At 45.6% G+C, this 14889-nt stretch overlaps 1 protein-coding gene across 1 annotated transcript; it reads right to left on the bottom strand.

The window, feature by feature from the left end:
* Nucleotides 1-5141: 5141 nt before the first annotated feature.
* On the bottom strand, nucleotides 5142-9348 carry LOC140398992 (tubulin alpha chain-like). The gene is made up of 5 exons (XM_072488024.1): nucleotides 9310-9348; nucleotides 7431-7653; nucleotides 7150-7298; nucleotides 6038-6718; nucleotides 5142-5530 (listed from the first exon to the last, which is right to left on the bottom strand). The coding sequence occupies exons 1-5, from the start codon at nucleotides 9310-9312 to the stop codon at nucleotides 5234-5236; spliced, it is 1353 nt and encodes a 450-aa protein (XP_072344125.1). The 5' UTR covers nucleotides 9313-9348; the 3' UTR covers nucleotides 5142-5233.
* Between the last annotated feature and the right edge of the window lie 5541 nt (nucleotides 9349-14889).

Genomic DNA, 14889 nt, shown 5'->3' with positions numbered 1-14889 from the left:
AGTTCCTTCCTACTTGGTTTACATTCTTCAAGGGCTTCATCTGTCCTTAGCCTTTTAGACCTTATGAATGCTTCCTTTTTCATTTTGTCAAGATTTATAATATCCCTCGTTATCCAGGATTCCCGATACTTAGCACCCTTATCTTTCATCCTCACAGGTAAATGCTAACCCTGAATTCTAATCAACTGACATTTGAAAGCCTCCCTCAAACAGCCTCGCCCATTCAATACTCTCCAGATCCTGCCCAATGCTGTTGTACTTAGCCTCCCCCCAGTCTAACACCTTCACCTGAGGACCACTCTTGTCCTTTCTCATAAGCAGTTTAAAACGTACAGAATTATGATCACTGGTTCAGAAATGATCTCCTACTGAAACTTTGACCATCTGGCCGGGCTCATTTCCCAGCACCAGGTCTAATATGGCCCTTCCTGAGTTCTGCTAGTTACATATTGTTTCAAGAAACTCTCCTGGACACTCATTCCAAATTCTGTTCCATTCATGCCTCTAGCAGTAAGCGTGTCCCAGTCAATATGGGGAAAGTTATCTCAATCTGGCTGTTAGGAGGTCTGCAGTAAACCCCCAACATTGTGACAGCACCCTTCCTATTCCTGTGCTCTACCCATATTGCCTCGCTGCCTGAACCCTCCAATGTGTCCTCCCTCAGCACAGCTGTGATAATCTCCTAAACCAATAATGTAACCCCTGCACCCCTTTTGCATTCCCCTTTATCTTGCTTGAAGCATCTAAATCCTGGAATGTTTAGTTGCCAATCCTGTCCCTCTTTCAACCAAGTTTCTGGAATAGCAACAATATCGTAATTCCACACACTAATCCAAGCTATGTTGACCAACCACTCCTTGCCTGTTCTTCCTCTTTATCTTACTGGCCTTAGTCTGTAGTCTCCCTCGGTTATTTCTCCCACTGACCTACAGCTCTGGTTCCCATCCCCCTGTCATTCTAGGCAGTTAAATCTGTTTCTCTGCCTTCCACTTTTCTCCTGACTAGCTTTTGTTTCTGTCCCCTCTTTACTACCCTCTGACTTCCTGCATTGGTTCTCATCCCCGTGCCGCATTAGTTTAAACCCTCCCCAATAGCGCTAGCAAACAACCCCCAGAAGACATTGGTTCCAGTCCTGACCAGGTGTAGACCGTCCAATTTGTAATGGTCCCACCTCTCCCAGAACCGGTTCCAATGTCCCAAAAATCGGAATCCCTCCATTTCTCAAGCCACACATTCATCCTGTCTACCCTGTCAGCCCTACTCTGACTAGCACGTGGCACTGGTAGCAATCTCGAGATTCTACATTTGAAGTCCTACTTTTTAGTTTATCTCTTAACTCCCTAAATTCAGAATATAGGACCTCACCCTGTTTTTTACCAATATTGTTGGTGCCTATATGCACCAAAGCAGCTGACTGTTCACCCCCCCCCCCTTTAGAATGCCCTGCAGCCGGTCTGACACATCCAGGACCATTGCACCCAGGAGGCAACATACCTTCCTGGAGTCTCGCTTGTGTCCGCAGAAACGCTGTCTACTTCCCTTACAATCGGGAACATAAAGACTGACACTAAGAGTTTCTATAGATTTGTGAAGAGAAAGAGATTGGTAAAGACAAATGTAGGCCCCCTACAGACAGAAACAGGGGAATGCATAATAAGGGACAAAGAAATGGCTGAGCAATTGAATACATACTTTGGTTCTGTCTCCACAAAAGAGGACACAAATCAGATGCAAGAAATGTTGGAGAATGAAAGGTTTAGTGAGAGGGAAGAACGGAGGGAGATAAATATTCATAGAGAAATGGTGCTGGGAAAATTGATGGGATTCAAGGGGGATAAATTTCCAGGGCCTGATAATCTGCATCCCAGAGTGTTTAAGGAGGTGGCTCTGGAAATTGTGGATGCATTGGTGGTCATCTTCCGGGATTCTATAGATTCTGGAACGGTCCCTGCAGATTGGAGGGTAGATAATGTCATTCCAATATTCAAAAAGGGTGGTAGAGAGAAAAAAGGGAATTATAGACCAGTAAGCCTAACATCGGTAGTGGGAAAAATTCTTGAATCCATTATCAAGGACTTTATAGCGGAACATTTAGAAAGCAGTGGCAGGATCAGTCAGAGTCAGCATGGATTTATGAAGTGGAAATCATGCTTGACAAATCTGTTGGAATTCTTTGATGATGTAACCAGTACAGTTGACAAGGGGGAGCCAGTTGATGTGGTATATTTGGACTTTCAGAAGGCGGTTGACAAAGTCCCGCATAAGAGATTATTGTGCAAGATTAAAGCGCATGGGATTGGGGGAAGTGTATTGAGGTGGATAGAAAACTGGTTGGCAGAGAGGAACTAAAGTGTAGGAATTAATGGGTCCTTTTCAAATTGGCAGGCAGTAACTAGTGGGGTACCACAGGGATCGGTGCTGGGACCCCAGCTATTCATAATCTATATTAATTATTTGCTTGAGGGAACAAAATGTATCATCTCAAAGTTTGCAGATGATACCAAGTTGGGTGGGAGGGTGAACTGTGATGAGGATGCAGGGATCCTACAGCAAGATCTGTACAGGTCGGGCGAGTGGGAAAATCAATGGAAAATGCAGTATAATTTGGATAGCATGAAGGTATTCACTTTGGAAGCAAAAACAGGAAGGCAGATTACTACTTGAATGGTTGTAAATTGGGAGAGGGGAGTGTGCAGCGGGACCTGGGTGTCCTTGTGCACCAGTCACTGAAGGTATGTATGCAGGTGCAGCAGGTGGTAAAGAAGGCTAATGGTGTGTTGGCCTTCATTGCGAGAGGTTTTGAGTACAGAAGCAGGGATGTGCTGCTGCAATTATACAGGGCCACACCTAGAATATTGTGTGCAGTTTTGGTCTCCTTTTCTGAAGAAGGATGTGCTTGCTGTCGGGCGAGTACAGCGAAGGTTTACCAGACTGATTCCAGGGATGGCGGGACTGTCATATGAGGAGAGATTGACTAGGTTAGGATTGTTTTCGCTGGAGTTCAGAAGAATGACGGGGGATCTCATAGAGACTGATACAATTCTAAATGGACTAGATGCAGGGAAGATGTTCCCAATGGTGGTTGTGTCCAGAACCAGGGGTCACAGTCTGAGGATTCAGGGTAAACCATTTTGGACAGAGATGAGGAAATATTTATTCACCTAAAGAGTGGTGAGCCTGTGGAAGTAGTTGATGCTAAAACATTGAATATGTTCAAGAGGCAGCGAGATATAGCACTTGGGGCAAATGGAATCAAAGGCTTTGGGGAGAAAGCAGGATCAGCCTATTGAGTTGGATGATCAGCCATGATCGTGATGAATGGTGGAGCAGGCTCGAAGGGCCAAAAGGCCTCCTCCTGCTCTTATCTCCAATGTATCTATGAATCCCCTATCTCTATAGCTCTACCATTCTTTTTCCTGCCCTCCTGCGCTGCAGCGCCAGCCACGGTGCCATGAACCTGGCTACAGTTGCCTTCCCATGGCGAGCCATCTCCCCCAACAGTATACAAAGTGGTATATCTGTTTTGGAGGGAGATGACCGCAGGAGACCCCTGCACTGCCTTCCTACTCTTCCTCTGTCTGGTGATAACCCATTTGCTATCTCCCTCAGTACGCTTTATCTGTGGTGTGACCAATCATTTAATGTGCTGTTCACGACTTCCTCAGCATCGTGGATGCTCCAAAGTGAGTCGATCCGCAGCTCCAGAGCCGTCAAGCGGTCTAACAGGAGTTGCACCTGGATACACTTGTTGCACGTGAAGGTGCCAGAGACAGTGGGCACGTCCCTGAACTCTCATATCGCACAAGAGGAGCATGACACGGGTCTGGAATCTCCTGCCATGTCTAAACCCTTAAGTTAACTGACAAAACAACTACAATGCCAAGAGAAAAAGATAAAAATGAAAGGAAAAACTACTTACCAGTCATGAGCCAATCACTTACCTGTTGGCTTGCTACCCTCCAGTAAGTGTGAGAAGAAAAAAAATCACAAAACAAAACTCTTACCTTACAAAATGTAGGTCAGAATCTACTCCGGTGAGCCTAGGAATGAACGGGTTCAGGGCACGATTCACCTGATTTCTAGAGAACCACTCACCTTCTCTGACTGGAGTCCGGATTTCTCCTGTTCAGCTCTGCTCTCAATATGAAGGGCTTACCTGTTAGTCACCAATTAGCGATCTCCCTTGTAGTCACCTGCAGCAGGGCATGGACACTCACTAGAAATTTGAGTGTGACAAATCAAGGGATAAAAAGCACCTCCTCCGACGCAGCCTCAAATTCCTACCTAGCTTCAAATTCCCAGCTCCCAAACTCACTCTTTGATGTGTCTGCATCTGGCTGTGTCTTCTGTGCTGTGCTGGAAAAGCTTGGTAGGGGTGTGGCAAATTCTGGAGCACAAGTCTTCAGTCCTATTGCAGGTGGTAATGTCCTCTTTTGACTACTGCAAGCTTTGGTTAAATAGTTCTGACTAGCTTTAGTTAGTGCAGGTCAGATATCTTTACGTAAGGTGGGCTTGAATTAAATGATGCAGGGTAGCATTAAATAGCAAATGCTCAGTTTAAGTAGTGTTGAAATAGGGCAAGATTACTTAAATTGGGTAGGCCAACTTTAAATGGGGTATGCTAGCTTTCAATAGTACAGGTCAGATTTAAACTGTAAGGCCAGCTTTAAATTGTACTGGCCAACTTTAATCTGCATAGGCCAGATTTAAACGATATATCATATTTAAACAGTCCAGCTTTAAGAGAACTGGGTAGACAGTTTTACATTCTGTGGTACAGTTTTAAGTGGTGCTTACCCATGTCCTCCAGTTCCATCAATCTAAACTTTAGCTAGCAGTCTATTAATCTGTGAGGGTCTTTATCCAATTGGTGGATAATTCTCTGGTTTCCCTCTGTAACTCATCTCCAATCTATCAAATCTCCATTTAGAAGATCCCCCTCCATGAGAGCCAAATTAATCAGGCTATTACCTATTAAACCAATATCAATCAGAGAGACCATGATCATTGTTTTAGAAATTAAGAATTGAAATGTTCTGTGATATCTAGACTGTGATCCCGGCGAGTTTGATTTACCCACTTTCAGGGTCCATGGATCCTGTTCAATCTTATTGGCTACTAAATTGACATTCACACACAAAACCATTTAAAAATAAATTTATTGACTTAAATAAAGACCATCAAATAAATGTGAAATAAAGTTATAATCTTTTACAATCTGTATTAATAAATATTATTCTTCCTCCTCTGCCTTTCTGTCCAGTGAGGAAGAATCGACGGCCACTTCTTCATAATCCTTCTCGAGTGACGCCATGTCCTCACGTGCATCCTGGAACTCTCCTTCCTCCAGCCCCTCCCCCACATACCAGTGGACAAAGGCCCGCTTGGCGTACATCTTATCGAATTTGAGGTTCAGTCGGGTCCAAGCCAAGGCAATGGCGGTGGTGTTGCTCAGCATACAGAGGGCCCGTTGTACCTTTGCCAGGTCACCCCCTGGCACCACTGTTGGAGGCTGGTAGTTGATGCCAACCTACAGAGGGAAAGGAAAAGATGTTAGAACTTCAAAATCAGATCTGTTGGTTGCCATGGAATTGCATAAACATTAAATTTAGGAACTGTATTGCGCCTGTAAATGTACCAGAAGCCAGCTCTGGTTGTTGGTTGGACTTTCAATCTAGGTGTCAAGCTTAGTTTCTGATGGAAGATTTTGTGAGGCTGCATTCAGGAGATAATTAAATTCTTTATCACATCTTTTCCAATGTGGCTTTGATTCTCATTCTTCTTATTTTAAGGGAACATTCTCGTGGTACATTCCCAGCTACAATCGAAGATTGAAACTGAGAGACTTCAACTGAAAGCCTCAGTGGGAGCTCCTGTTTGAACCAGAATTAGGGAACATTTGTTACTTTCTGTTCCAGAATGAAAATTCAGCTTTTGGCCCGGATGGAAAAGATGTCCTGTGTGCACGTGAGGCGAGATTGGAACAATCCAATGTTTCACAAAAGCCGCATGTGTTGATTACAAAGACCACACTCACCTTGAATCCAGTCGGGCACCAGTCAACAAACGAGATTGAGCGTTTGGTCTTGATGGTGGCGATGGCGGCGTTGACATCCTTTGGCACCACGTCTCCTCGGTACAGCATGCAGCACGCCATGTACTTGCCCTGGCGGGGGTCACACTTCACCATCTGGTTGGCTGGTTCAAAGCAAGAGTTGGTGATCTCCGACACCGAGAGTTGCTCGTGGTAAGCTTTCTCAGCTGATATAAGGGGCGCGTAGGTTAACAATGGAAAGTGAATGCGGGGATAGGGGACCAGGTTGGTTTGAAACTCAGTCAGGTCCACATTGAGGGCACCGTCAAACCGGAGTGAGGCCGTGATGGATGACACTATCTGTGCCATGAGACGGTTGAGGTTTGTGTAAGTTGGTCTCTCGATGTCAAGGTTACGTCGGCAGACATCATAAATGGCCTCATTGTCCACCATGAAGGCGCAGTCAGAGTGCTCGAGGGTGCAGTGGGTGACGAGCACAGCATTATATGGCTCGACCACCGCAGTGGCAATCTGGGGAGCAGGGTAAATGGAAAACTCCAGTTTGGATTTCTTGCCGTAGTCAACGGAGAGTCTCTCCATCAGGAGGGAAGTAAAACCCGAGCCCGTGCCACCCCCAAAACTGTGGAAGATGAGGAAACCCTGGAGTCCGGTGCATTGATCAGCCTGTGGGTAAACAAAGGAGAAAAGATTAAAATGGAGCAAGGAATTACAACCAGTATCAAAGAACAGTCATCAACCGTTGGCAAAGGGCAAGCAAGAGGTGGTGAGATGGATGATTGGAATCTGACGGGAGAGAATATTTACTGTGAGGGGGAGGGAGAGTCAATCTCAGGGTGGAAAAGCAGTGATGTTGAGAGTAAGGTTTAGCCTTGGGTGCCATGTCCCAGCTGCCTATTGTGATCAGGGGAATATTGGAGTGAAATCAACATGAGATAGAGGAGAGACTGAGTGGGATTTGTACACATGGACATGAATAAGATTTCATTTACACCAAGGCATTGGGACAGCATGATGGTGAAATGTGAGAGTGGTAAATGATGATATGGGTATTCTGTGCAGCTGGGAGTTGCCAATGTCCCTGTTACACAACGTACCACTTTCCGTATGCGATCCAAGACCAGATCCACAATTTCCTTTCCGATGGAGCAGTGGCCCCGTGCATAGTTATTCGCCGCATCCTCCTTGCCTGTGATGAGCTGCTCTGGGTGAAAGAGCTGGCGGTAGGTGCCGGTGCGGACCTCATCTGTGGACAGGGAACAGAAATGAAGAAACAGGGACACAGACCTTTCCAGCACATTTGATGCCTACAGACTGTATTTCACTGAGTTTTGAAACAAAACTGGCTGACTGAAGGACCAAAAAACTATCACCTTACCAATCACGGTGGGCTCCAGATCTACAAACACAGCTCGTGGGATGTGTTTCCCCGCTCCTGTCTCACTGAAGAAGGTGTTGAAGGAGTCGTCACCACCTCCGATGGTCTTGTCACTGGGCATCTGCCCATCGGGCTGGATTCCATGCTCCAGACAATACAACTCCCAGCAAGCATTACCAAGCTGCACTCCCGCCTGGCCAAGGTGGATTGAAAGACACTCACGCTAAAGAGAGGAGAAAAAAGATGCAAATATTTTTTCAGCACAATGCTTTATAAAGTCAATATAGCTGGAAGTAGAGAGGTGTGTGCGAGGTGAGATGGTGGCGTACTTTATTGTCACTGGACTAGTAATCCAGAGACCCAGCATAATAATCTGGGGACCTGGGTTCGAATGCCACCATGGCAGGTGATGGAATTTCAACTCAAAACAATAACTGTAATTAAAAGCCCAATGATGACCATGAAAGCATTGTCGATTGTCGTAAAAACCCATCTGGTTCACTAATGTCTTTCAGGGAAGGAAATCTGCCATTCTTACCTGGTCGGGCCTACATTTGACTCCAGACCCACAGCAATATGGTTGCCTCTTAATGCCCTCTTAAATGGCCCAGAAAGTTACAAAAAGACCAAAAAGGAATGAAACTGGATGGGCCACCTGGCATTGAACCAGGCCCCAAAAATGACAACAGCAAACCCAGACCCTGCCTAGCATACACCTCAAGCACTGCAGCAGTTCAAGAAGGCAACTCACCACCTTCTGAAAGGCCACTAGAGTAGGGCAATAAATGCTGGTGATGCCCACATTCTGGAAATGGATAAAATAGAATAAAATGTTAAAAAGAACACAGTACGGATTCCCTGCATTGCAGCGGTCCCTGATTAGCCCCTCCACTTTCTGCAGGGTTTTATTCCTCCCTCAATTAAAGCCTTGTTTCATTGTCGATCACTCCATAACTTCCGCAGATTGTCCTCGTCTCTCCTCTGTGGAAAGAGTCTTCCCCTGTGGATTTATTTTCCTCTTGCATGTCCATTTACTGTGGAGCCTTGTTTTCTCTATGGATGAATGTCTTCCTCCATATTCCCGCTGCCACATTTGGATGTCCGTCATGATGTTGTTTCCTTGTCTTGCGGGTTACCTCTCTCCGACTCAGTTAAGATTTCTATTTACCTCCCATTGCTACTCCTCCTGTGCATTTCCCCTTTCTCCCAGCTGATTTCCCTTTTCAAATGAATTCCCATTCCACTGACGTATCCACCATCTCAGTAACTTCTCACTCTCATATTGTGCATCTTGCCTTTCGTGTGGATTCCTTTGAACAAAGAACAAAGAACAATACAGCACAGGAACAGGCCTTCGGCCCTCCAAGCTGTACAGTAATAATACCAACCTTGGCCAAAATCCTCAGCACTTCCTTGTGCCGCATCCCTCTATACCCATCCTATCCATGTATTTATCAAGATGCCTTTTAACATCGTTAATGTATCTGCTTCCACAACCTCCCCTGGCAACGTGTTCCAGGCACTCACCACATTCTACGTAAAAAAAACCTGCCTCACACATCTCCTCTAAACTTTGCCCCAGGAACCTTAAACTTATGCACCCTGGTTACTGATCCCTCCACCCTGGGAAAGAGTGCTTGCCCACTCTATCCATACCCCTCAAAATCTTGCAGACCTCTATCAGGTCACCCCTCAACCTCCATCTTTCTAATGAAAACAGTCTGAATCTATTCAGCCTCTCCACATAGCTAACACTCTCCAGACCAGGCAACATCCTTGTAAACCTCCTCTGGACCCCCTCCACAGCTTCCACATCCTACTGGTAGTGTGGCAAATTGTGCACAATAAAGCTCCATGAGCTTCTGCTGCAGTCACTCACCATGATCTCCTCCTGCTCCTGAGAATGTGCCGTGTGTTTACGTTGCCGCTATTTATACCGCGCTCCTTGGAGCATTTTAATCAACCGAACCGTGCTCTGATTGGTCCTTGAGAACAAAACATAACAGTTGCTCAGGGAAACCATAATAAAGAAAACTGTATGATGCTCAGCGCTGATTGGTTCTTTGCGCAAATGACGGAACAAACGGTTTGCGACATTCTGTTATTGGAGAAGTTCCCGGCAACAAGGCCATCTTTGCTGAACAAATATCCTTCAATCAAACTGCAATTAATAAAGATCCATTGATCAGAGCCACACAAATCAAATCCACATCCATCACGCCCCAGTCAACCCCACTGATCGATCACAATCCCCACAATTACATTCCTGCATTCAGACACTCCTCACTCCCTTACCCTCAAAATGACAGCCATCAACAATGCTCCATTTCTCAATCACCCACAAAACAGATTCACAACTAACTGACCGACAGCGAAGAAGCACCATAAGACCATAAGACCATAAGACATAGGAGCGGAAGTAAGGCCATTCGGCCCATCGAGTCCACTCCACCATTCAATCATGGCTTATTTCAACTCCATTTACCCGCTCTCTCTCCATAGCCCTTAATTCCTCGAGAAATCAAGAATTTATCAACTTCTGTCTTAAAGACACTCAACGTTCCGGCCTCCACCGCCCTCTGTGGCAATGAATTCCACAGACCCACCACTCTCTGGCTGAAGAAATTTCTCCTCATCTCTGTTCTAAAGTGACTCCCTTTTATTCGAAGGCTGTGCCCCCGGGTCCTAGTCTCCCCTGCTAATGGAAACAACTTCCCTACATCCACCCTATCTAAGCCATTCATTATCTTGTAAGTTTCTATTAGATCTCCCCTCAACCTCCTAAACTCCAATGAATATAGTCCCAGGATCCTCAGACATTCATCATATGTTAGGCCTACCATTCCTGGGATCATCCATGTGAATCTCCGCTGGACCCGCTCCAGTGCCAGTATGTCCTTCCTAAGGTGTGGGGCCCAAAATTGCTCACAGTATTCTAAATGGGGCCTAACTAATGCTTTATAAAGCTTCAGAAGTACATCCCTGCTTTTATATTCCAAGCCTCTTGAGATGAATGACAACATTGCATTTGCTTTCTTAATTACGGACTCAACCTGAAAGTTTACCTTTAGAGAATCCTGGACGAGGACCCCCAAGTCCCTTTGCACTTCAGCATTATGAATTTTGTCACCGTTTAGAAAATAGTCCATGCCTCTATTCTTTTTTCCAAAGTGCAAGACCTCGCACTTGCCCACGTTGAATTTCATCAGCCATTTCGTGGACCACTCTCCTAAACTGTCTAAATCTTTCTGCAGCCTCCCCACCTCTTCCATACTACCTGCCCCTCCACCTATCTTTGTATCATCGGCAAACTTAGCCAGAATGCCCCCAGTCCCGTCATCTAGATCGTTAATATATAAAGAGAACAGCTGTGGCTCCAAAACTGAACCCTGCGGGACACCACTCGTCACCGGTTGCGATTCCGAAAAAGAACCTTTTATCCCAACTCTCTGTCTTCTGCCTGACAGCCAATCATCAATCCATGTTAGTACCTTGCCTCGAATACCATGGGCCCTTATTTTACTCAGCAGTCTCCCGTGAGGCACCTTATCAAAGGCCTTTTGGAAGTCAAGATAGATAACATCCATTGGCTCTCCTTGGTCTCACCTATTTGTTATCTCTTCAAAGAACTCTAACAGGTTTGTCAGGCATGACCTCCCTTAGTAAATCCATGCTGACTTGTCCTAATCCGACCCTGCACTTCCAAGAATTTAGAAATCTCATGCTTAACGATGGACTTTAGAATCTTGCCGACAACCGAGGTTAGGCTAATTGGTCTATAATTTTCCATCTTTTTCCTTGTTCCCTTCTTGAACAGCGGGGTTAGAACAGCGATTTTCCAATCCTCTGGGACTTTCCCTGACTCCAGTGACTTTTGAAAGATCATAACTAACGCCTCCACTATTTCTTCAGCTATCTCCTTCAGAACTCTAGGATGTAGCCCATCTGGGCCTGGAGATTTATCAATTTTTAGACCTCTTAGTTTCTCTAGCACTTTCTCCTTTGTGATGGCTACCATATTTAACTCTGCCCCCTGACTCTCCGGAATTGTTGGGATATTACTCATGTCTTCTACTGTGAAGACTGACGCAAAGTACTTATTCAGTTCCTCAGCTATTTCCATGTCTCCCATCACAAAATTACCAGCGTCATTTTGGAGCGGCCCAATGTCAACTTTTGCCTCCCGTTTGTTTTTAATGTATTTAAAGAAACTTTTACTATCATTCCTAATGTTACTGGCTAGCCTATCTTCATATTTGATCCTCTCTTTCCTTATTTCTCTCTTTGTTATCCTCTGTTTGTTTTTGTAGCCTTCCCAATCTTCTGACTTCCCACTACTCTTTGCCACATTATAGGCTTTCTCTTTTGCTTTGATGCATTCCCTAACTTCCTTTGTCAGCCATGGCTTCCTAATCCCCCCTCTGATAACCTTTCTTTTCTTTGGGATGAACCTCTGTACTGTGTCCTCAATTACTCCCAGAAACTCCTGCCATCGCTGTTCTACTGTCTTTCCCACTCGGCTCTGCTCCCAGTCGACTTTCATCAGTTCCTCCCTCATGCCCCTGTAGTTACCTTTATTTAACTGTAACACCTTTACATCTGATTCTACCTTCTTTCTTTCAAATTGGAGATTGAATTCGACCATATTATGATCACTGCCTCCTAAGTGCTCCCTTACTTTAAGATCTTTAATCAAGTCTGGCTCATTACATAACACTAAGTCCAGAATGGCCTGTTCCCTCGTGGGCTCCATCACAAGCTGTTCCAAAAAGCCCTCCTGTAAACATTCAATGAATTCCCTTTCCTTGGGTCCACTGGCAGCATTATTTACCCAGTCCACCTGCATATTGAAGTCCCCCATGATTACTGTGACCTTGCCTTTCTGACATGCACTTTCTATTTTGTGGTGCATTTTGTGCCCCCGGTCCTGACCACTGTTAGGCGGCCTGGACAGAACTCCCATTCTGGGTTTTTTGCCTTGGTGGTTCCTCAACTCTACCCACACAGACGGCACATCATCTGACCCTATGTCGTTTAGTGCTATTTATTTAATTTCATTCCTAATTAACAAGGCAACCCCGCCCCCTCTGCCCACCTCTCTGTCTTTTCGATAGGTTGTGAATCCCTGGATGTTTAAATGCCTGCCCTGAACCCCCTGAAACCATGTCTCTGTGATGCCTACCACATCATACCTGCCAGTCACAATCTGGGCCACAAGCTCATCTACCTTGTTCCGTACACTGCGCGCATTTAAATACAGCACCTTTAATTCTCTATTGACCGTCCCTTTTTGTTTTCTTAGTGTGGTGGACCTTGGTTTACTGAGCCTTTCCATACACTGTGTCATATTTTGTGGGATGGGGACTATCGTAACTTCTCCTGAGTTTTGTCTTTTCGTGCTTTTTTGTATTCCTAAGCAGCTACGCTTCCCACTGATTGGTTCCCTGACTTTCCCTTCCCTTCCCCCCCAATCTTTAGTTTAAAGTCCTATTGACCACTCTATTTACTCTTTTCGCCAGAACACTGGTCCCAGCTCGGTTCAGGTGGAGACCATCCCAACGGTATAGGTCCCCCCTGTCCCAAAACTGATGCCAGTGTCCCATGAAAAGGAACCCCTCTTTCCCACACCACTCTTTCAGCCACGTGTTAACTTCCCTTATTCTTGCCTCCCAATGCCAATTTGCACGTGGCTCGGGCAGCAATCCGGAGATTATGACCCTTGAGGACCTGTTTTTTAATTTGAATCCTAGCTCTTTATAATCTCTAAACAGGTCCTCTTTCCTAGACTTGCCTATGTTGTTGGTACCGACATGGACCACAACAACTGGATCCTCCCCCTCCCTCTCCAGTATCCTTTCAAGCCAGTCAGAGATGTCCCGTACCCTAACACCGGGCAGGCAACATACCATGCGGGACTCTTTATCCTGCTCACAAAGGATACTATCTATCCCCCTGATAATAGAATCCCCTACAACTACAACTTGCCTATTTACTCCCTCCCCTTAAATGGCCTGCTGAACCATGGTGCCTTGGTCAGCTGACTCATCCTTCCTGCAGCCCTGTTCGCCATCCACACAGGGAGCAAGTGCCTCATACCTGTTGGACAGGGTCAAGGGCTGAGGCTCCTGAGTTCCTGACTGCTGGTTCCCTTTACCTGCCTGACTTGCAGTCTCACCATCATTTAAAACGCTGTCAATTATACACTCTCAGTTTCCCATGAAATCAGAGACCATCTATCCGAGGTGCTGGCTGGATTATATGTTACAGCGGATCTTTGCGTAGGAGTTACCACACCTAAACTGGCCATTGGTCCCAACAACTTCATTTCCATGCTCATTCTCCTTTTGAGCATCCTGGCATCAATCAGTAACATGAATCATACCCCATCAATCAGAGTCCCATCAATCACTCCCCATCAATCAGAGTCCCATCAATCAGTGTCCCATCAATCACACCCCATCAATCAGAGACACATCAATCACACTCCATTAATCAGAGTCCCATCAATCACACCCCATCAATCACACCCCGTCAATCAGAGTCACATCAATCACACCCCAACAATCAGAGTCACATCAATCACACCCCATCAATCAGAGTCACATCAATCACACCCAATCAATCGTATTCATATCAATCACACCCAATCAATCGTATTCACATCAATCACATCCCATCAATCAGAGTCACATCAATCAGAGTCACATCAATCACACCCCATCAATCAGAATCACATCAATCACACCCCATCAATCAGAATAACATCAATCACACCCCATCAATAACTCCCCATCAATCACACCCCATCAATCAGAGTCCCATCAATCCGAGTCTCAACAATCGCACCCCATCAATCAGAGTCACATCAATCACACCCTATCAATCAGAGTCACACCCATCACACCCCATCAATCAGAATAACATCAATCACACCCCATCAATCAGAGTCACATTAATCAGAGTCACATCAATCACACCCCATCAATAAGTCACATCAATCGCACCCCATCAATCACACCCCATCAATCAGAGTCACATCAATCAGAGTCACATCAATCACACCCCATCAATCAGAATCACATCAATCACACCCCATCAATCAGAGTCACATCAATCACACCCCATCAATCAGAGTCACATCAATCAGGGTCACATCAATCACACCCCATCAATCAGAGTCACATCAATCACACCCCATCAATGAGAATCACATCAATCACACCCCATCAAACAGAGTCACATGAATCAGAGTCACACCAATCACAGCCCATCAATCAGAATCACATCAATCAGACCCCATCAATCAGAATAACATCAATCACACCCCATCAATAACAATAAGGCGCAGCACGGTAGCATTGTGGATAGCACAAAAGCTTCACAGCTCCAGGGTCCCAGGTTCGATTCCGGCTTGGGTCACTGTCTGTGCGGAGTCTGCACATCCTCCCCGTGTGTGCGT

Source organism: Scyliorhinus torazame, chromosome 22 (assembly GCF_047496885.1).
Source record: "Scyliorhinus torazame isolate Kashiwa2021f chromosome 22, sScyTor2.1, whole genome shotgun sequence".
NCBI classification, from domain to species: Eukaryota; Metazoa; Chordata; class Chondrichthyes; order Carcharhiniformes; family Scyliorhinidae; genus Scyliorhinus; species Scyliorhinus torazame.
The sequence above is the reverse complement of the archived record's forward strand: the minus strand, read 5'-3'. Positions and strand labels throughout refer to the sequence as shown.

Coding starts and splice junctions, on each gene's coding strand:
- LOC140398992 (XM_072488024.1), bottom strand. Junction 6,719..7,149: donor TGGATCGCATACGGAAAGTG/GTACGTTGTGTA, acceptor GTTTACCCACAG/GCTGATCAATGCACCGGACT. Junction 5,531..6,037: donor GGTGCCCGACTGGATTCAAG/GTGAGTGTGGTC, acceptor TTCCCTCTGTAG/GTTGGCATCAACTACCAGCC.